This window comes from Prionailurus bengalensis, chromosome E2 (assembly GCF_016509475.1).
Source record: "Prionailurus bengalensis isolate Pbe53 chromosome E2, Fcat_Pben_1.1_paternal_pri, whole genome shotgun sequence".
Lineage (NCBI taxonomy): Eukaryota > Metazoa > Chordata > Mammalia > Carnivora > Felidae > Prionailurus > Prionailurus bengalensis.
In genome coordinates this window covers 60,082,022-60,102,546 of record NC_057352.1, presented here as the reverse complement: position 1 = coordinate 60,102,546, position 20,525 = coordinate 60,082,022, and the positions used below count along the sequence as shown (strand labels likewise).

The following is a 20,525-nucleotide window of genomic DNA, read 5'->3' as shown; positions in this document are numbered from 1 at the left end:
AGCCGGATCTTTTGGGCCTCGCGTGCCAAGAGTTTCCCGCTGGGCCTGTTGAGTGGCCTTTCTGTTGGCGGATGAGAGTTAGCGGGCATGGACTAGCACGGGGCGTTTTCCCGTTAGTGCTTAGCCGAGAGGTCCCTTCACCTCAGATTATCTCACTCATTTCCATTTCGGGGGGTGGGGTGTCTCAGAGCTGGGAATGTTTTTCTGAACACAGCCGCACTGACCTCGGGGACCAGCGGTTGGAACAGCCTCTGAGCTGCCTCATTTGGCTGAATACCAGTGTTCTGACAGGCCTGAGTCCTGCCTCGTGGGGCTGGAGCAGCGGCGTTTCCTCCGTCATCCCGAATAGTGTAGTTCTCTCGTGTCGAGGCTCTCTACCCACGAACCGAGGCCGTGGCCTGGTGCTCGTGACAGTAAAGCACCCGAAGCGTCTAGAACGGTCCGCTGGACTCTCGGGTCTCACGCCCGCTGCCGGGGCTACGCCAGTCTCTGTAACCTGATCCCGCCCACCTCTCCTGACCAGTGGCCACCGGCTGTTTGGGAACGCTGGGGAGGGCTCTGTGAGCTGGGGGTCTTCCGGGTGAGAAGCCCCGAGGTCTGCTCAGTGCCCTGGGCCAGGACATCTCGGCCCAGACCCTCTTTCTGCCCACACAGGGTCAGGGTGAGGGCCGCGTGGGAACGTGCGGGGAAGTGGGCGAGCCAGTGCCCGCTCCTTGTGTGGCGGCCCTGGGCGTTAGTTAGAGGCTAACTCCGAACGTGGCTCCCCTCCTGGGGGCACCCTGGGCTCATTGAGGCTTTCAGGTCACCTCTGCTAGACTACGTTCTGGTGGCTCCACTTTTTTAAGCGCAGAACATAAAACACAGACTTTACCTTTACGTTGTGAAATGGTTTGCCTGCTTAGAAGTTAGGGTGCTCACAGTTGGGCTGAGGGTGTTGGTCTCTTGTCTCTCTCTTGGACCATCTTGGGGGCCATCCCAGGCCTGTGAGCCAGTGTTGTGTCAGCAGAAGCCACAAGGAGAACAATGATTTTTCTCACACGTGCAGAGCTTATACCAGGGTTCTGCCACTCCAGGCAGACAGCTGGGAGGCAGTGTTTTAATTTCAGAGAGCTGTAGCTGTCATTTTTTATTATTTATTTTTTTGAGAGAGAGAGAGAGAGAGAGAGAGAGAGAGAGAGAGAGAGAGAGAGGAAGGGGCAGAGGGAGGGAGAGAGAGAACCTCAAACAGGCCCCGTGCTCAGTGTGGAGCCTGATGCAGAGCTCGATCTCACCACCCTGATCATGACCTGAGCTGAAACAAGAATCCGACACTCAACTGACCGAGCCCCCCAGGTGCCCCCAGAGCTGCGGCTTTTAAAGGAAAAGAGGGAGGTCTCCTTTCAAAGTTGCTAAGAGTCTTGTGTGGTCTTTGAGTGGTCCAGGAGCTGTGTGGTCATAGACTGATTTGGAAAGAACAGACTGTTGCTTGCAGTCAAGCTGGGGACTAGGGAAGGGGGATACGAGAGGAGAGGGTCATGCTGAATGGGCCCATTGACTTTATTCTCCCGTGTTTTATCATGAAAATTAAAAAGTCTACAAAAAGGATCATAGAGCAAACACCCGCTTGCCATCACCTGATTCTACAACCGTCTGTGACGCTTTATTATCTCACAGCTTTCCATCCACCCATCTCTCCATCATCCTGCTCGATTGATGCATTTCAGAGTAAGTGGCAGATGCTGTCATATTTCACCCCTGAACCCTTGAGTATATACGTCAGTCTGCAGCTCATTTGTTTATGGTTCCTGGTCCTGCTGATTATTGCTTGTGTGTTAAACACAAAACCTATCCGGGTGTGACCGTAAATTAGCCAGACCGACTTTACTGTGCGTCTTGTAAACCGACTCAGAAGACTGCACACGGGATGAATGGCAGGTGTCTGGGAGACAGTAAAGGCTCATTTAGAAACCTGTGTTAACAGGCTGGAACCTCGGGTGACAGCGGGTAGCTGTCCGCCAGCCGTCTGCATACTTCAAAGGCCTGGGCTGCTTCTGGCCTCACTTTCCTCCTCCCTGCACTCCAGACACAGTGGAGACCTGAGAGCTGCCAGCCCGTCTCCAGGTCCCGCTGGCTCTGCTGGCTGGGTCTTGCTTCCCGCAGAATGATGTGATCGTGCCGTCCCGCCCATCCCTGCCTCCCGCTGTGCGTCAGCCTGGGTTCTCCAGACAAACAGAGCCATTCCTTTATGTGAAGAAATTTGTTGTAAGGAATTGGGTCCCACAGTGAATGTAGGTTGATAAGTCCCAAGGTCTGCCATCAGTGAGTCACCTGGGAGGCATGGTGGCTCTGGGACCAGCTCCCAGAGGAGCTGAGGGTGTAGTTGAAGTCTGAAATCTGGCAGGCTCGAGACCTTGGAGGAGCCCATGTTTCCTTTCATGTCCCAAGTTAGAAAGACTGATGTCCCAGTTCACGGGGTCAGGCAGGTGTCCCCTCCTTGGGAAAAGCCTTTCTTTCCAGGCTGTCCACTGATTGGATGAGGCCCACCCATTTGGGGACGGCGGTTGGTTTTACTCAGTGTGCGGATTTAAATGCTAACCTTGTCTGGAAACACCCTCTCAGATGTACCTGCTGTAAATGTGTTGTCGTGGGTCACACGTGGGCACCTGTTGCCCAGACAAGACAGCGTGCAGTTGACTCTGGTGGGAATTTTAGCCTAACTGCTTTACGGACACGTCTCGCGTACAGATGCCAGTGTCCCCTCTGCCGTGTCCCCAGGAGGGAGGTGTCCCAGTCTTTGACTCCCCCGCTGATGGGAGGCTCCCCACTTTACAGGGGTGCTCCCTCTGTGTCTTTCAAGGCAGCAGTCACCGGCACTGATCACTTAGAGGCTAGGTTTCAGAATGGTCCAGTTGTCTGTTTTGTTAAGGGTTCGAAAGACATTTCATTCTTAGAATTCTCTAGAAACCTTTGCAAAGATCTGCTTGGGTCCACATTTGCGCACGAGGCTCTGTTAGTTACCAGCATCAGGCGCTTCCTCCCGGGTGACTGTGAAGCACAGCCTGGCCGGCCCCGGCGTGACAGCTCTCTCTCTTCCCACAGTACTCCACCGCTACAGACACATCCTGGGGCTGTGGCAGCCAGACATCGGGCCCTACGGAGGACTGCTGAACGTGGTGGTGAGTCCGAGCCCGCGGCGCTGGGCCCTGGTGCGGGTGGGACTGAGGCCCTAGTGGTCTTCTCCCCGAGGCGCCGCCCGGTGGTCACAGGGAGCCCCCTTAGGTGACTTGCGATTTTGTAAATGACCAAAGGTTCTCACTGCGACCTTGGACTTCGTGGTGAGGAGCCACAGGGTGTCCTCCCTCCCTCATCCTGGTCCCCGCCTGCGGACATCTCGGCCGTTGTGTTCACGCCAGCAGGACACGCTAGTTTTGGGTTGTGCACTCACTTCTTGTCCTAAATCAGGGGCCCCTTGGAGCCGTAAACAGTCACCCTCTGACCCTGGCGGCCCCGTCTCTGTGCCCCGAGGCGTGCCCCAGCTGTGACTCGTCATGCGGACTTTTTATCGTTCCACTAACGCTCGCGAGTGCCTGTCCCATGAATAAGACGCAGTTCAGTGGCCAGGACGGCGGGCTGGGGTGCAGTGTCCTGGTGAGTCACCTGGGAGGCACGGTGGCCCTGGGACCAGGCGGGCCTGGTGCCGACTGGAAGCCTCAGCGGAGTCGGAAAGTGGGGTTCACCCACCATAGTAACACTGGGGTCAGGCCAGGGTCCTCGATGGATGGGAAAACCAGCGGTGGGCACTTTGGGGGAAACTGTATTTCCACAATCTGCGAGCCTCTCCCCACAAATCCTGTATTACTCGCTGTCTTAGCTTCCGGGGGCCAAATTACCAAACTACCACCAGTGGATTCTGTCACTCATCTGGAAGCCTGACGTCCTCAGTATTAACCAGGCTGAGACCAGGGTGTCGTGGGGTCGCCGCTCTCCCTCTGAAGGCTCTCTCTGGGGGAGGGTCCTCCCTGCCTCTTCCCAGCTGTGAGGCCCAGGTGTCCCTTGACTATGGCTGCACCCTTGCAGCCTCTGCCCCCGACCCCACACAGCCTCTCCCCTCTGTGTGTCTCAGACCTAGTCTGCCTCCCTCTCTCGGGAATGCAGTGGTTGCATTGAGGGCCCGGGTGAGCCCCAGCCATCTCTTCTTAAGATCTTCAACTTCACGTTTATCAAATCCTTGTTTTGCAGTATAGGGTGGTGACGTTCATGGGTTCCAGGGACTTCTTTGGGGGCTACTGTTTAGCGGTCATGATTACAAGGAGAAAGAAGCCTTTATGGGGGGGGAGATGTGGCCAACAGCACCCATCGCGGTGATCCTTGTTAGCTAACTGGCAGTGGGACTCTCACCTCAGGCTCCTCCTGGTTTCACTCGATGGACTTAGCCTCCCTTCTGTGGATCCTTGCCAAAAATACACAACCTGAATGTGATCGTGGGCACCCCTTCACACAGACTCTCCTGGGGGCCAGGCCCCAGAAGAACTGCCTTCTGCCTGCTGAGTGCCCGGCTCACCGTAGGCAGGAAGGGATGATGAGCCTGTGCTCCTGGGGACAAAGGGGACCAGGGCTGGCAGAAGAGGACCAAAGGGGACAGCTTGCCCAGTGGGGGTGCGTGCAGGTGCTTGGTTGTGCCAGTAGCCTGATCCTGTCTCCTGAGAGCTTCTCCCTGCCAGACCATAGTGTTTCTTGTTTCAGCCGCCTAGACTTCCTGATTCTGTCTGTCCGCCCTTTTTCCGTCTCCTGCAGGCCGGTTCTTTTCCCTGTGGAGGCAGACACTGTCGCTCAATACTGAGGAGCTGGGTGATTCTCTTCCCTCAAACGTGGTCAGGCAGGTCAGGCGGTCGGGGGCTCTCGTAGAGGCGTGCTTTAGCTCTGTGTCTAAGTCCCGGTGCTGGGGCACCCCTGTCCGTGCCCCGGGGGTTCCTGGAGGCCCCCATCTCTGCTGCTTGCAGCTGGGACATCTCGAGACCTGTCCGACCCGGGGGTTGTCCAGCGTGTGCCCAGCCTGTCCCGGGCTCGGTGTTCAGCCGGAGCGTGGGCCCCTCGGCAGATCCCGGGGGTCTTTCTCCACACAGCTCCCTCCTTTCTGGGACTCTGACCCCCGTGCTCCAGCACGCCAGCCACCTCGAAGTCCAGTCTCTGTTTTCTCTGTTTGCCTGGGCCCCTCTCTGCTCTGGGGTCTGGCAGGTGCCTCTGGCAGGAATCCAGAGCGTGGCCAGGGGTTACAGCCCCTCGCTGCGTGTTGGCCGTGGTCGCATTTGTGTTCACAGCAGCCCCCGTTACTCCACCGTGGCCAGGATGCAAGTCTGGCTTTGTTTCTTGTGCTTCTGGTGAGGTTTTTCCCTCTTCCTTGTCTTGTAGAATACATGAGGAGGCAAAGTTACTTTAAAGTCTGTGACCTCCAGTTCACTTTACAGACTTTTTCCTCTGGATTTTCAGGCATGGCCTGGCGTTGCCCGCACCCGTGGCCGTGACTGCTGCTCTCCCCAGGTGGGTCCCTGGCCTCTGGCCTGGGTTCATAGCCAGCAGAGCACTTGGCTCTGACCAGGTTGTCACCTGAGAGAGCCTAGGCACCTCCTCTCCAGGGCCTGTATTCCCAGCAGGGCACAGATACCGCTGAAGCCTCTCCTGGCTGGTTGGCCTCTCAGCAGCCACTTTCTGCTTGACTTCTCCATCTCCCGGCCTCACAGGTTAGGATCTGGAAGGTGCCTCAAGGGCAGAGCTATGCACACTTTGGGATCGTGCCCTAGAGCCGTGGCTTCCGAGGCAGCCTTGGGGGCTCCACCACCCCACCACCCTCTGCCAGGAGTAGTCAGGTGCCTGGGACCCAAGGGTGGGAGGCCCTGCCCCCTTTGGCTCACCTGTCCCTTCTTTTCAGGCCCTTGGTCCTTGTCTTGGGGCCCCTGGTGTCTTCAGGCAGCATTCGAACTGCTGTGTGTGCAGACTTCCCAGTTGGTGTCTGCAGGAGGGGCTGTTTGTTGTAAGCACCCTGGTCCTAAGCAGGAGGAAAGTCTTTATTTTTATATAAAAAAATGTTTATTTACTTATTTATTAAAAAAATTTTTTTTAGTGTTTATTCATTTGTGAGAGAGAGAGCCAGACAGACAGAGTGTGAGTGGGGGAGGGGCAGAGAAAGAGGGAGACACAGAATCTGAAGCAGGCTCCAGGCTCTGAGCTGTCAGCACAGAGTCCGACGCAGGGCTCGAACTCGCGAACCGTGAAATCATGATCTGAGCTGAAGTCAGACACTTAACTAGGGCCACCCAGGCCACCCTAAATGTTTATTTATTTTTGAGAGAGAGGGAGAGACAGAACATGAATGGGGAAAGGCCAGAGGGAGAGGGAGACACAGAACCGGAAGCAGGCTCCAGGCTCCCAGCTGTCAGCACAGAGCCCGACGTGGGGCTCGAACTCACAGACCGTGAGATCATGACCTGAGCCGAAGTCGGACGCTCAGCCGACTGAGCCACCCAGGCGCCCCAGGAGGAAAGTCTTGTAGCTTCATTTTTACGTGCTGCTCCGTCGTTTGCCTGTCCTGGTTTGAATAGTAGCTGCTCAGTTCTAGTGCTTTACAGGCATCTGTATCGTGGGGTGCGGCGCTTTGCTGGGTCTCCAGCGTGGCTGTCCTCCCTCCTCGGGCTCGCCATGTGCTCTTAGCAGAATCCCCAGGGCTGGGGGTGTGCAGGTGCCTGACCCCCGTGTCACTGCCGCTGGTGCTCCAGTGTGAATGGAGTCTGGTGCCCTTTGGGGAGCGCCCGTGTTCTGATCTTGCTTCCCCCTCTGCTTGCACACGCTCTTGGTGAGTCCACGGGCCCGGCCACAAGCGCGTGGTAGTAACAGACGGCACATTGGGGCCCTGCATAGCCTCGGCGTGGGCTCTTCAGAGCCTGGCTCAGCTGAGTCACCTCGGGGCCCCAGGAGCTCTGTCACTCTGTGGTTTGCTCACCAGGTGGGGGTTGGACAGGGATAAATATTGCTTCATATTCTTTACGATGCAGTGGAAACATCCATTAAGAAACATGCTTTATTATTTATGTTCAACATCACTGGGGAAAGCCTTGCATTTAGAACGTTCCTTTCAGGACAAGCCAGTCTGCTCCCCAGCGTGGGCAGACTGCTTTCCTTTCTTTAGGCGGGGAGGGTGATAATTGTTTTTTTTCCTGGCAGTGAGTAATAGAGTAAAAAAGAAATTGCAGCTTCTGAAAGGAGGGGGTAATTAGGGGAGAATTGAGCCATGACAAAACAGTGTTGGCTTGCCCTTGTCAGACCGGTTTGCCACAGGAATGATGGGAGCGCACCCAAGCTCCTTGCCCGGGACCCCCCCCCCCCCCCCCCCCCCGCCCCCAGTCCAGTCCCTGTGTGTCTGCCACCACTTTGCACGCACCAAAGAGCCACGGCAGCGTGCACACCCACAGTTATGCATGTTGCACAGCCACGGCATCTGTCTTCTTAGTTTGTTTCTGATTTTCAGGCATTTTATTTTTTTATTTTTAGCTTTTTAAAGTTTATTTTGAGAAAGAGTGCGTGTGCGTGAACGGGGGAGGGGCAGACAGAGGGAGAGAGAGAATTCCAAGCAGGTTCTGTGCTGTCAGTGCAGAGCCTGATGGGGAGCTCGAACCCATGAACCGTGAGATCGTGACGTGAGCCGAAACCAAGAGTCGGACGCTTAACCGACTGAGCCACCTGGGCGCCCCAAGATTTCATTCATTTTTTATGGCTGAGTAGTATTCCACTGTGTACCCACTACGTCTTTATCCATTCATCTGTTGACGGACAGTTAGGCTGTTTCCATATCTTGGCTACTGTAGATAATGGTGCAGGTATGTGTTTATTTTCAGCCTCGTTGAGGTGTAATTGACCAAGTTGTGGGCTACGTGAGGAATACATGTTGGTGATACTTGTGTGCTTTGAGCAAGGATTCCTGCCATCTAGTGACGAGTATGTCCTCCACTTCCCATTTCTGTCCGTTCTTTTCTGAGTGAGAACACTTAAGTTCTACTCTTTTAGAAGATTTCAGTCACCATGTTTATGAAAAGTAACTACTTTTGAAACAACAAGCACTTGGTAGGTGGGCCATGCTTATCCTGATGCGCTGGATCCTGGTGCGCTAGACTGTATGTTCCCGGGCCCCAAGATTCTGGGCGGGGCTGCGGTGTGGGGACGAGGCTGGTCCTCGAGGGCAGTGTGGGGTGGAGACCTTCTGCCTCAGCCCCTCAGCCTAAATCTCACGTGGACTTGTGCCCTTCCTCCTCACCACAGGTGGACGGCTTGTTCATCATTGGCTGGATGTACCTGCCTCCCCACGACCCTCATGTGGACGACCCCATGCGATTCAAGCCCTTATTCAGGGTCCACCTGATGGAGAGAAAGTCTGCCACGGTGGAGTGCATGTATGGCCACAGAGGGCCCCACAATGGCCACATCCAGGTGAGCGCCCGGGGCTCCCTTACATACAGTAGCCGAGTGCAGGCATGGGGCCGGGCTCCTCTGTCGCCCCCGGTCCCAGTGGCAGGGGGGGTGCGGTGTTGGCTGAGCTGGCCGTGGGGTTCCCAGCTGCAGGCCCGTGTGCACACAGAGCAGCAGACAGGGGAGGAAGTGGGGGCTCAGCCCCGCCCCTGGGGTGTGTTCCCGACGTGATGGTGCTGTGATGTAGCCCCTCAGAGACTCACTCGCCGGGACCTGCCAGGGATTCTGGGTTCGGTCGGAACCGTCCTTTTTCCTCACCGCTCCCGGGTTTCCTCTTTGAAAGAGTATCAACTTGGAATAAAACACTCTGCTCTCTGAGAACGGTTTGGCGAACCGCCACCCCAGTGAGCCCGTGTGAAACAGCAGCCCCTGAGCTGTGCTGTGACATGTCGCCTTGGAAAAGCCTCCCAGATGCCCTGTCCTCTGAGGAGGAGGTGTGCGTCCGGGCAGCCCTGAGCTGCCTTCTTGGGACTGGCCACGATTCGGCGGCTCTTGGGCTTCCGTACGCGTGCGGGGGGTGTCCGTGCCGGAGAGGCTGCCTGCCCGGCGTGCCGTGACTGACCCGTTCCCCTCTCCTTTGTCGTGAACCCTCAAGATCGTGAAGAAGGACGAGTTCTCCACCAAGTGCAACCAGACGGACCACCACAGGATGTCTGGCGGGAGGCAGGAGGTGAGCCGGAACCCCCCCGTTCGCGGGTTGACGTCGCCAGCGTGCCCCCTGTGAGAGGGTCGTCTCCCCTGCCCCGTCCGTCGGAAAGGGCACCGTGTGTGCGGGTGCACGGCCACGGGCTTTCGTTACCCGCCACCCCTGAGAACAGGCGGAGCGAAGAGAAGTAGTTTTCTCTGAGCGGCTCCCCTTTGCCCCTTTGGCGAGAGAGTCCAGGTGCTGTTGGAGATTCATCTCGCGTGTGCGTGCGTGGGGAGACCAGACGGCTTTTCTGGAGCCTCTGTGTTCTCCCGGCAGACGGGCCTCGTGGCTGACATTTCCACGTCATGGCCACACAGAAGGGAGGCCTGTCTCTGAGCTTCACTCGTGAGTTTCTTTGGACTTCTTTTATTTGCACAAGTAATTTCATATTGCCTTTGAGTTTCTGTGTTCTGAGGACCTAAGTCACACTGCCATTTCAAAACATCCTAAGGAAAACTTGAATTTTTAAAGTGTCGGATGCTCCCTGAACTGATGGTTATTGGTTGGGCCTGCATTTCTCGGTCAGGTTCTGAGTCCGGTCGCTTCCCTGTCAGCCCGAGAAGTGCAGGGAGATTGAACGTAAGCGCACACGTACGCGTGTCTTCGTGTAAAGAGTGCACGCACACGCTCGCTGGAATCCCTTGAAGGCGGAGGAGGTCCCTGTTGGCTCACATATGTGGCACGTGATGGAAATGCTCTATTCTTTCACAACGGTGTCACCGACGATTGCATGTACGTCGCACGCACAACACGCAGGTGTTGCTGTAGTTCACGATTCAGCAGAAGACGTCCGCGTGTTTCCTGAGAGTGGACACTCCTCGGTTGTCGAGACTGTAAAGGGACCGTGCGGTGTGTTTCCGGAAGGACACGTGCTGGGGTCGGGAAAAGCTCTTGGCCGCCGCCTTCTGTGTGTGGGCTCGCCGGTCGGGAAGTGGAATGGTGTAACTTCGATTGTAAAAGCAGTGACACGAGTCCTTGGTGGATGGAAACTAGGAACGAGTCCGTGTGAGGCAGGAGCTCGGCCTTGCTGGTCTCCTGGCTCTGGGGTCCTTTTGCGTTTCCCTTACCGCGACCTCAGCCGAGGCTGAGGTGAGGGGCATGAGCAAGGGCTCCCCGTGGCTCCTTCTCCGAACGTTAGGAAACATCCTTGCTGCTTTTTCTGCTTGACGTTTCTAACTGACTCGTAGCAGCTTATCGTCTGGGGAAATGAATCCTTCAAGGTGTGAGTTGCGAGTCATTTCTTATTCATTATTCTGTCTTTTGGTTTGATTTATAGTGTGTTTTTCTCCAGGAGTTTTTTTCATGTTTATGTGTTTTTAACTTTTATGTAGTCAGAGGCATCTCTCTTTCCCCTGCCCGGCCCATCCGAGAGGATGGGCAGACCATCCCCCGTGCAGAGCAGAGGGCCGCGCCCTGTTCCCCAGGCAGACCGTCCCCGGGCAGAGCGGCGGGACCTCAAGGTCCCCAGTGAGCCAGCCTGGAGTTGCTGTGGTGGGAGAGCTTGCCGTCTGGCCCTGTGGTCACTTTGTCCACCTTAGGTGCTCTGCTGTCTGCCGCTTGTCTCTGTCTCCCCTCAGCTGTGTGGGGATGGGGTTCTCCTGTGGATTTGTGTGTCAGCCGGTGATGTCTTCACTTTCTCGTTCAGTCTTTTGGATCCAGAGGATGGCTCCAGGCTCCAGGCTCCAGGGAGAGAGGACAGGCCATGGCGGGGGGGGCATCGCCATGTGTCCTGATATCTCTGAGCACAGAAGTGAAGGGCTGAGCCCTGGACTCTGGCTGCCCTGTGCTCTAATGGCTGACGGTCATTTAAAAATCTGGGCCCTGGGGCGCTTGGGTAGCTCCGTCAGTTGAGCGTTGGCTTCGGCTCAGGTTATGATCTCACAGTTCGTGGGTTCGAGCCCTGCATCAGGCTCTGTGCTGACAGCTTGGAGCCTGGAGCCTGCTTCGGATTCTGTGTCTTCCTCTCTCTCTGCCCCTCCCCTGCTTGTGCTGTCTCTCTCTCTCTCTCTCTCTCTCTCTCTCTCAAAAATACTAAATAAACATACGAAAAATAAAATTCTGGGCCCAGAGGGCACTTCCCAGGGGATTGAGAGCTCCTGGCGGCCAAGAGGGCTAGCAGGGGACCGTGGCAGCAAGTGCAGTCTTCCCGGGGGACGGGGGAGTCCTCACGCCCCCAGGGGCCGGCCTGGCACCCTGCTCTCCTTCGTTCTCTGTGGCACCACAAAGAGCCCGTGAGGGATGCCGGGCGGCTGGGCTGTCTGAGAAGTGCTGACTCCAGGTGCCCTGTGGGTCTCTGGCTCATACACCGAGTCTTGCTCACCAGCCCTTCCGCTTGTCCCACCCAGCTCCAGGCCCGGGGTTTCTGCCCGCCGTGTGCACCTCTGAATGCCAAGTTCAGACGCGAATCAGGCCGCGATGCCCTCAGCCTGCTCCTCGTGGCCTACCCCGGGGGACCTGTGCGTGCTCCACAAACCGCAGCCCCTCTCCTGGGTTCTGTGAGCAGGGCAGGCTCCTGGGCCCACGCAGACTTGCCTCCTCTGGCCTCCATCACTAGATGACAGCCAGGCCCAGCTGCCGTCTTCCCTGCCCACCCTCTGCCTGTCCAGCCCCCAGCCTGAGGTTTCTGGAAATCGGGGCTGCAGGGAGGAGCAGAGATGGGGAAGAGAGGAGGGAGGCGGGATGGGCAGGCCCCACCCCTGAGATGCTGTGGGTGTCTGTCATCCCTCCCGACCAGGCCTCGCTCCTGGCGCTCTGTCGTGTGGAGAGGTTCTCGCGCTACATTCCTGAACGGACGCAAGATGCTTTTGTTTTGCCTTTTTTTTTTTTTTTTTTTTTTGTCTTTTGTACTTTTTCACCTGAGCATTGAAATGTCACCTTCTGATCATCAAACCCAAATTCATTGGAGCCCCACGCAGGGTCAGCCCCTGTGCTTGTCCTGTGTTATCCCTTCATGTTCTCCAAATTGTTTTTTTATGTAATTACAATCTAACTCTATCTAATTTGGGTCTTTTTTTTTTTTAAAGCTGTTTAGCTGTTCCAGAAATACTTCCCAGTCTCATTAGAATTGTTTACAAACTGTAGTTTGACCGCAACATCCCATCTGTCACCTGAGGTCATTGACTCTATGAGAGTGATCCTCTCTCTTGCAGTCGGGCATGGGGCCTGTGCTCAGGTGTTTGTGTTTCCCCACGCCCTCCTGACCACGTGCTCAAGTGACTTGCTCTCTGAGAGCCTCAGTCCTTACCTGTGAAATGGGGCCATGCAGTTATCCGCAGAACCCACGTGAGCTGGAGGGCTGAGTAGGGCACAGCATGTGAAAGTCTTAGCACCAGGCCTGGCCACGGCCGCCTGGGAGAGACGCCAGGCTTCTTCCTGGAACTGAACTGCCTGAACTCTGTGCAAAAACCTTACCTGGTTTTTGGACCATACAGTTGTGGGATTGCCAGGTAAAAGGCCCTGAAGATGTTCCAGATTCTTGTTATGTGTCGTCAGTTTGCTGGTTCATGTTCACAACCCACCAGGGCGGGTGAGCCCCCTGCTTCCGGTGCTCCTCCCGGCCTTGACGGTGGCCCTGGTGGAAGCAAGGCCAGGGAGCACGTGGACTTTGGATGAGGTGTGATTCTGCCACCTACTCCTGGTGACATAGGAAGGGTTTCCGAAGGCCCACACCTCTGTAGGATGGGGGAGACGCTAGCACCTGTCTCCCGGGCTGCTGTGAAGATGAACACGATGGTTGTATGGCGCCGGCACGTGGTGAGCAGGCTCTGGGAAATACTGTTCTTGTCTTCTGTGTTCCGGGCTCCTGTGTTTTCCTTGTGCATGGACCTCTCATGAGATAATTGCATAATAAACATATTTCAAAGGCCTTTGTTCTGAGTAATTGGGCCTGGTTGCTATTTCTAATGACTCTGACCTTTTCATGCAAAGTAAATAAGATTACGACTCCTCACAAGCCATCTTCCGTGGTATTTAGTTCAAGTCTGATTATTCACCATGGTAACATCAAAATCCTTGCTCATTTATACTTCAGTTCCATTTTTATCTGTTGCTTATTGGTTTGAGTTTTTGAGGGCCTTTCCTCCATGAGTTCAGCCATTTGAGTGGAAGCTTTTGACTTTGGTAAAGTATAATTTGTCAAGTGTTTTCTTTTTCTCCCATATTTATTTATATTTGAGAGTAAGAGAGAGAGCGAGACAGTGTGTGAGTAGGGGGAGGGGCAGAAAGAGGGGGACACAGACTCCCAAGCAGACTCAAGACTGAACTGTCAGCACAGAGCCCGATGTGGGGCTCAAACGCACAAGCTGTGAGATCTTGACCTGAGCCAAAGTTGGATGCCCAACCAACTGAGTCACCCAGGTGCCCCAGTTTTCTTTTTTTTTAATGTTTATTTATTTTGAGAGAAGAGAAAATGAGTGGGGGAGGGGCAGAAAGAGAGGGGGACAGAGGGTTCGAAGCAGTCTCAGCACTGACAGCAGTGATCCTGGTGTGGGGCTTGAACTCACAAACTGTGAGATCATGAGCCGGAGTTGGACTCTTAAGTGACTGAGCCAGCCGGGTGCCCTGGGACAGGCAGTGTTTATTAAGATACAGAAAAATAACCGTAAAAGAAAAACCTTCATAAATTAGGGGCACCTGGGTGGCTCAGCCGGTTATGTGTCCAACTTCGGCTCAGGTCATGATCTTGAGGTTCGTGTGTTCAAGCCCTGCTTCGGACTCTGCGTTGAAGGCTCAGAGTCTGGAGCCTGCTTCAGATTCTGTATCTCCTTCTCTCTCTCTCTGCCCCTCCCCCGCTTGTGTGCACGTGTGCGCATGCTCTCTTTCACTCAAAAACAAACTTAAAAAAACAAAAAAAAACCCAAAAAACATTGCCTATCCCTAAGTTAACAAAGATTCTCGCTCTTTTCAGAAGCGTGGTAGCTTCATGCTATGTTTGGGTCTGTGGCCCATCCAGAATTATTTCTCGTGTGTGGTGTGAGGCCGGGATCGTGGTTCCTTTTCCCCACATGGCTGTCCAGTTGTTTGAGCATCATTTGTGAAAGAGACTTTTTTTTTCCTATTGTGTGGCTTGGACATATTTGTCAGAAATCAGCTGACGAGCTAAATGGGTCTGTTTCTGGGCTCTCCGTTTCATTTCATCGATGTTTTTGTCAGTCCCGATGCTCCTGCCACCATCTTGATCACTGTGGTTTTCTCTTTAAGTCATAATGTGAGCTGGTGGAGGTCCTCCAACTTTGTTGTTTTGAAAGATGGCTTTGGATGTTGTAGGTTCTTTTCATTTCCATATGAATTTCAGAATCGGCTTGTCGTTTTCTACAGAAATCCTGGTGGGACTGTGACTGTCATGGCGCTGAGTCTATAGATGGATTCGGAGAGAATTGCTGGCTTGGTCTGAGTCCTCCCGGCTGCAGGCACCCCTGTCACGGAGGCTCATTCGCACCCTCTCGGTGCTGTGGGTTGTCGGAGCAGGGGCCACACACATGTTTCCTAACATGTGATCCCAGGTCTTGTGTTGTTTGAGGCTGCTGCAAATAGGACGTAAAAGTTCGTTTTCCAGTTTTGTGCTCCTGATACAGATACTTCCAGTTGATTTGTACACACTGAGCTTGTGGTGCTTCAGTCACTGTGGCTCGAGGTTAGGCAGTGATGTGTTAAAGCAACTGACGGATCATAGCTCTTCTGTATTTTGTTGTTGTTGTTGTTAAATCTCTCTTGCTTCTGTTTGTAAAGCTAATTTTAGACGGTCATTAAAAATGCTACATTGAGTTCAGAACTCAGAGCTGGGGATTAGGTTAAATACACACCATGAAGTTATTAAGCACTAAATATCCTTCACATGGTTTGATTCCACAATGAATTACTGAGTTTTGAGGACACATGTTTATAGAACCTCCCTTCTTGCACGTAAACTTTTTGAACGTATAACGTAGCTATGAAGACACCTCCATTCTCCTCCGGCCACACCTATCTCGTTCTTCATCGGCAGCTGGTGAAAGCGGCTCGAGCCACTGTGACCAGCACGGGGTTTAGCGACAAGAGTCCTGCAGCCCAGAAGCCTGAGGACTAGGCTTGGATTAGACACCATATCCCATGGCGGCCACGGAAGCGAGGCTTATGTGGCTGCTGCCTGGGAGCTCCGGACGTGGGCCGTGGCCCCAGCCTTGCCTGAAGGGACCCCACGGTCCCTCTTGTTTCCTGAAGTTTGGGAAAGTGGGGGCCAGAGCCCCTTACTTTTCATTGGTGACTCACCCCCCAGGAGGGAGGCCAGGTCCCGGGAGACCACAGTATGGCAGCCCCTGTCTCTGGCCAGCCGAATCTCCATCCCGTCCACCCCAGGGGGACTGTGGTGCAGGCGTGCCCAAGCTGTAAGATGCTGCATGTATCCGCTCAGTGCCACGGGGAATGGCCTTACGTGTGAGTCATGGTGGTTTTCATGACCGTGTTCTCTTGGAAGGAATTCCGCACGTGGCTGAGGGAAGAATGGGGGCGGACACTGGAGGACATTTTCCACGAGCACATGCAGGAGCTCATCCTGATGAAGTTTATCTACACTAGTCAGTACGAGTAAGTGCATCCTCCTCCGTGGGCATTGTGAGTGCCGCCCTGCTGTGTGGGTACTGGGTACAGTCCCTCTCTGTGGGTACTGAGCGCGGTCCCTCTCCGTGGGCACTGTGAGCGCATCCTTGCTCTGTGGGTACTGGGTACAGTCCCTCTCTGTGGGTACTGTGAGTGCAGCCCTGCTCTGTGGGTACTGAGCTCAATCCCTCTCTGTGGGTACTGTGAGTGCAGCCCTGCTCTGTGGGTACTGAGCACAGTCCCTCTCCATGGGTACCGAGTGCACCCCTGCTCTGTGGGTACTGAGCACACTCCGTCCCTATGCACACTGAGTGCAGCTCCCTTTGTGGGTACTGTGAGCCTAGTCCCCCTTCATGGTTACTGAGCGCAGCTCCCTCTGTGGGTGGTGTGAATACAGACCCTCTCTTGGTAGGTACTGTGAGCATAGTCTCTCCCGGAGTACTGTGAGTACAGTTTCTATCCTCCCCACCGTGCCTTACCTTGGTGTCTGTTTTCTGTCTGCTTTGTTGCCAGCATCCAGCAGCGGCGTGCTCTGACAAGCCTGGCCCGTGTGCCAAAGCCTCAGGGCGTTTCCCCTCGTCTGCTGGGGGAGGCCTCCGCCTCTCTTAGCTGCTCTCCCTGCCTTGGCCTCTGCCCCTGGGCCTGTCCCCGGGTCCCACGTAAACAACCCCTGGTGCAGCGAACGCCCCCTCTGCAGTCTCGGGTCCCTGTGCCGGGATGACAGAGCAGGAGTGGCATCCCCTCCCCCTCTGCAGAGAGCTCTACCCGCCACAGCTGCCCTCCGGTGCCCGGTAGAGCGTAAGCCCTGGTAGAATCCGATGAGGTGTGACGTGTGCCCTGTGTGTGTTTTGAGGGGGCGACGACTGAGGCTCAGTAACGCGGCATGCCTCCTGCCCCCCACTGGCCTGGGAGGACCCTAACCGGGCTGTACCGGGCTGCCCTGCCCTGCCGGCCCTCCGTCACCAGGCAGGGAGGTGCGTGAGCTCTGTACTCTGCCTCCCCGTCCCCCCACCCGAGCTGCTCTCAAGCCACCTGTTCCCCCCACAGCAACTGCCTGACGTACCGCCGCATCTACCTCCCGCCCAGCCACCCGGACGACCTCATCAGACCCGGCCTCTTCAAAGGCACCTATGGCAGCCACGGCCTAGAGATCGTCATGCTCAGCTTCCACGGGAAGCGGGCCAGGGGCACGAAGATCACGGTGAGTCTGGCGCCACCCTGGCTACTCACAGTGGGCCCTGGAGCCGTGGCTTTGCCGGGGACGCAGATTGTCAGGCCTAGCCAGACCCACTGATGCAGGATTTGCATTTCACGAGACCTCTAGGGGATCGGGAGCGTTTCTCAGGTGGCCTTACCCCATGGCACCCGGTCCTGGCCACACGCCAGAGTCCCTGGAGATGTTGAGAAAACACTGATGTCGGGCCCTAGAGACTCTGATCCATGGAGGGTGACCTGGGTGCGTGGCTCCAGGAGTTCCCCAGGTGACGGTAGGGTGCTGCCACATCGGAGCCCCCTGCGTTATCACACGGGCTCCCACTGCCCGTCCTGACCTCAGCAGCTGGTGCACACAGTCGGAGGATTGTTGAGCTGAAGGTGGCGGGGGCGGGTCTTAAACAAATCAGCCCTCTGTCCCTGCCTCATCGACACCGGTCACACCGTGCTCACCTGTCATTTGCATAGCCAGGGCGCCTTTCTGGCAGGTGCACCGAAGCGTCCCGGGGAGGAATGCCTCTTCCTAGTTCTCACAAAGCCTTCTTCTTGAATCCTGGTCGGCCAGGGCCCCTGTGCTCTGGGAAGGCTCCTTGTGAGCAGAGCGCAGCCCTGGGGTCCCATGCGGAGGTGCAGGGCCTGGAGGAGCTCCTGGGTTCAGGCTCAGGAGCGTTTGCGTCCCGGACAGACAGATTTGGGCTGGCGCCCAGGCCAGGAGGGTCTGTGCACTTCTCTAAGCCCCAGTTTTTTTCTTTTATCTTATCTTATTTTCTTCTATTTAGAGAGGGAGATGGTCAGAGGCAGAGAAAGGAGACTCTTAAGCAGGCTCCACTCTGAGCATGGTGCCCAATGTGGGGCTTGATCTCACAACCGTGAGATTGTGACTCGAACAGAAATCAAGAGACGCTTAACCAACTGAGCCACCCAGGTGCCCCATCTAAGCCCCAGTCTTAGCCCCTCCAGACTGGGAAGGTTTTTACACCTGGAGGTCTCAAGCACACATGAGCCACTGTGCCAGGGGCCTGTGCACCTCACAAGGTCACTCGGATGCTGTCAGGTCCGTGTTTTCAAAGACCCCTTCACAGATGGGTTGCCTGCCGTAGGCACTTAGTTTTTATGGGCATCTAAGACGTTCTTACTTCGTAAGGAGTTGCTGCTAAGTCAGTGGGAATGCTGGAGTGAGCTCCTTTGGCCAGAGGTGTGCTGTGCTCTGAGCTGGAAACTGTACAGCGTGTCTGTGCCGGTCTCTGAGCCCCGCTGACGGCCGCCCGCTCGCTCCTCAGGGTGACCCCAACATCCCTGCTGGGCAGCAGACGGTGGAGATCGACCTCATGCACCGCATCCAGCTGCCAGACGTGGAGAGCCTCCGCAGCTTCAACGAGCTGTCCCGCATCGTCCTGGAGGTTCGGGAGCAGGTGCGCCAGGAGCAGCAGCAGCAGGAGGACGGGGCCGAGGACGGCGAGGGCCGCGCCCCGCAGAGCCCCCGCGAGCCCCAGCGGGGCCCTGCCCAGCCCAGCGTGGAGCTGCCTGCCGAGAAGGGCGGGGGGCCTGCGGACGGAGAGGCCGCGGCCGCAGCGGCGCCTGCACCCGAGCAGCCGGCCCAGTCCGGGCAGGGGCAGCCGTTCGTGTTGCCTGTGGGCGTGAGCTCGCGGAACGAGGACTACCCCCGCACCTGCAGGATGTGGTAAGGATGCCAGGGCGGCCGCGACAGGCCTTCTGGAGAGCCCCCCTGCCCAGCCGGCGTGGACGCGGGCTGTGGGGCCAGCGCAGGGCTTGCTGCATTGGGCAGGGAACTCTTTCTGGGTTCCAGCTTGGGCCCGAGTGGGCATTGTCCTTCCCTGGGCTGCACGGCCACATCTCAGACTTCGGGGGCTCCTGAGCTCTCACCCCTGGGGAGCCTCAAAGGGGGCTTATTAGAACCACCGGGCGTGAGGCCTCCTCTCAGATGCCTGCCATTGCACAGTCAGTCAGGGGAAGGGTAGACAGGTGAGTCCACCGGCGGTGGCGAAGGTAGCCGGTGAGGAGGGGGCCCTCCCCAACCTGTGTCCCTAGAAGCCGGCTTGAGTTCACCTGGTGTCCTTGCCGGTGAGGCCTGTTGGGGGTGTCCCTCCGTCTCCTGCTGGACATACTCCAGCGTCAGTCCTTCATTTCTTCCTGTGGATTCCCTCCCAACTCAGAAAGCATGTGTAAAGGGCTGGTGGTGCACTGTCCTCCCCACGGAGGCTGGGAGGTTCCCTGACGCAGGGCCGGCTTCCTGCTTCTTGACTCATGTTCTTAGGGTTTTGTCTCAGGCCTCTCCCTTCATCCGCCCCGGACCCAGCCCTGGAGGACGCATGAGGAGACCCTCACCCCAGCCCTAACCTCCAGGGCTGCTGGAGCTGAGATGACCTAAAAGGACAGACTCGGGTCCTCAGTCACAATGGCCGCATCCCCAGCCGGCAGCCACGGGTGTGTTGGGCTCTGCAGGTCTAGAATGTTCCATCATTGCAGGAAGTTCTCCTGGACTGTCGCCCTAGGGGACGTGTTGAGGGAATGACCCGTCTCGTGGCATCATAGCTGCTTGGCTTCCACGTGTGTCCAGTTATGTGCAGAGGTCTGTTGCCTTGACCCCTGGGCCCTGTGACTGGCACTTCACATGCCCACTAGAGTGTGGGCAGGGCACTGAGCTCCCCGAGGAGGACTGAAGTGTGCATGGGCTGGGCGGCTAAATTGGCTCTGAGCGCCCAGTGCCCCACACCTGCAAGCAATTCTCCATGATGCCAGCCGGTGTCTGCCACTCGACTGGGTCCTGACACTGTGCACCCAGGATGATGTCAGACCCTGCAAGACTGCCCTGCCCCCTCAGCCGCCTGTTACCAGTCCAGTTTGTCTCCGTGCTTCCGACCAGCCAGCTGTAGGTCGGGGATTCCGCGACCCCCTCCTCATGTTCAATGAATGTGCTGGGGCGGCTCACGGAAGTCAGGGAAACACTACATTCACCATCTTGCTGAAGGCGGTGACAAAGGTCATAGATGGACAGCCACACGACGAGATGCGTGGGACCCTGACCCGCCCTGGGACTGGGGTGGACGTGTTCCCCCACCTGGGAGCTCCCTGAACCCCATACTGTGGGTTGTTCTGGAGGTTTCCTCCCGTAGGCCTGGTCGGTCATTAGCTCCGTTTGTAGCCCTCTTCCCTCTCTGGGGGATCGCGGAGCAGCCGAGGATTCCAGGCTTCTGATCCACCTGCCATCCGGGAGCCACCTGAGTCACCTCCTGGTGTTCTTATCCCCTCGGAATTTATGTGGGTTTCAGGAGCCCAGCTCCAGGAACCTGAGCAGAGATCAGCGTGTGTTCTGTTGTCTCCCACTGGGAAAATCAATTCCATTTCTTCATGCTGCTCAGTTGTCAACCAAAGTGGCTGAATTTGGGTTTTCCTGGAGGAGGCATGCAAATCGCGTTCCGGTAGGATTTCGACTGATGTGAATTTATCAAAGGTCATGAAATAGGGCTCTGCTGTCCTTAGGAAATGGAAAACTTGTAGTGTTTTGTGGCTCAGCTGTGGCTCCCCAGGGCGCTCTGAG

The 20,525-nt window shown here is 56.2% G+C and overlaps 1 protein-coding gene across 3 annotated transcripts in view; it reads left to right on the top strand.

Moving 5' to 3' along the window:
- The window catches only part of FBXO31 (F-box protein 31), a 44,980-nt gene that overhangs the window by 19,247 nt on the left and 5,208 nt on the right, over positions 1-20,525 (top strand). For all 3 annotated transcript variants that reach the window (XM_043599834.1, XM_043599833.1, XM_043599832.1), the window contains 6 exons: positions 3,079-3,155; positions 8,287-8,454; positions 9,089-9,163; positions 15,633-15,742; positions 16,802-16,955; positions 18,247-18,647. In XM_043599834.1, coding sequence (XP_043455769.1) covers positions 3,079-3,155; positions 8,287-8,454; positions 9,089-9,163; positions 15,633-15,742; positions 16,802-16,955; positions 18,247-18,647 — 985 coding nt within the window. The remainder of the gene's footprint in view (positions 1-3,078; positions 3,156-8,286; positions 8,455-9,088; positions 9,164-15,632; positions 15,743-16,801; positions 16,956-18,246; positions 18,648-20,525) is intronic.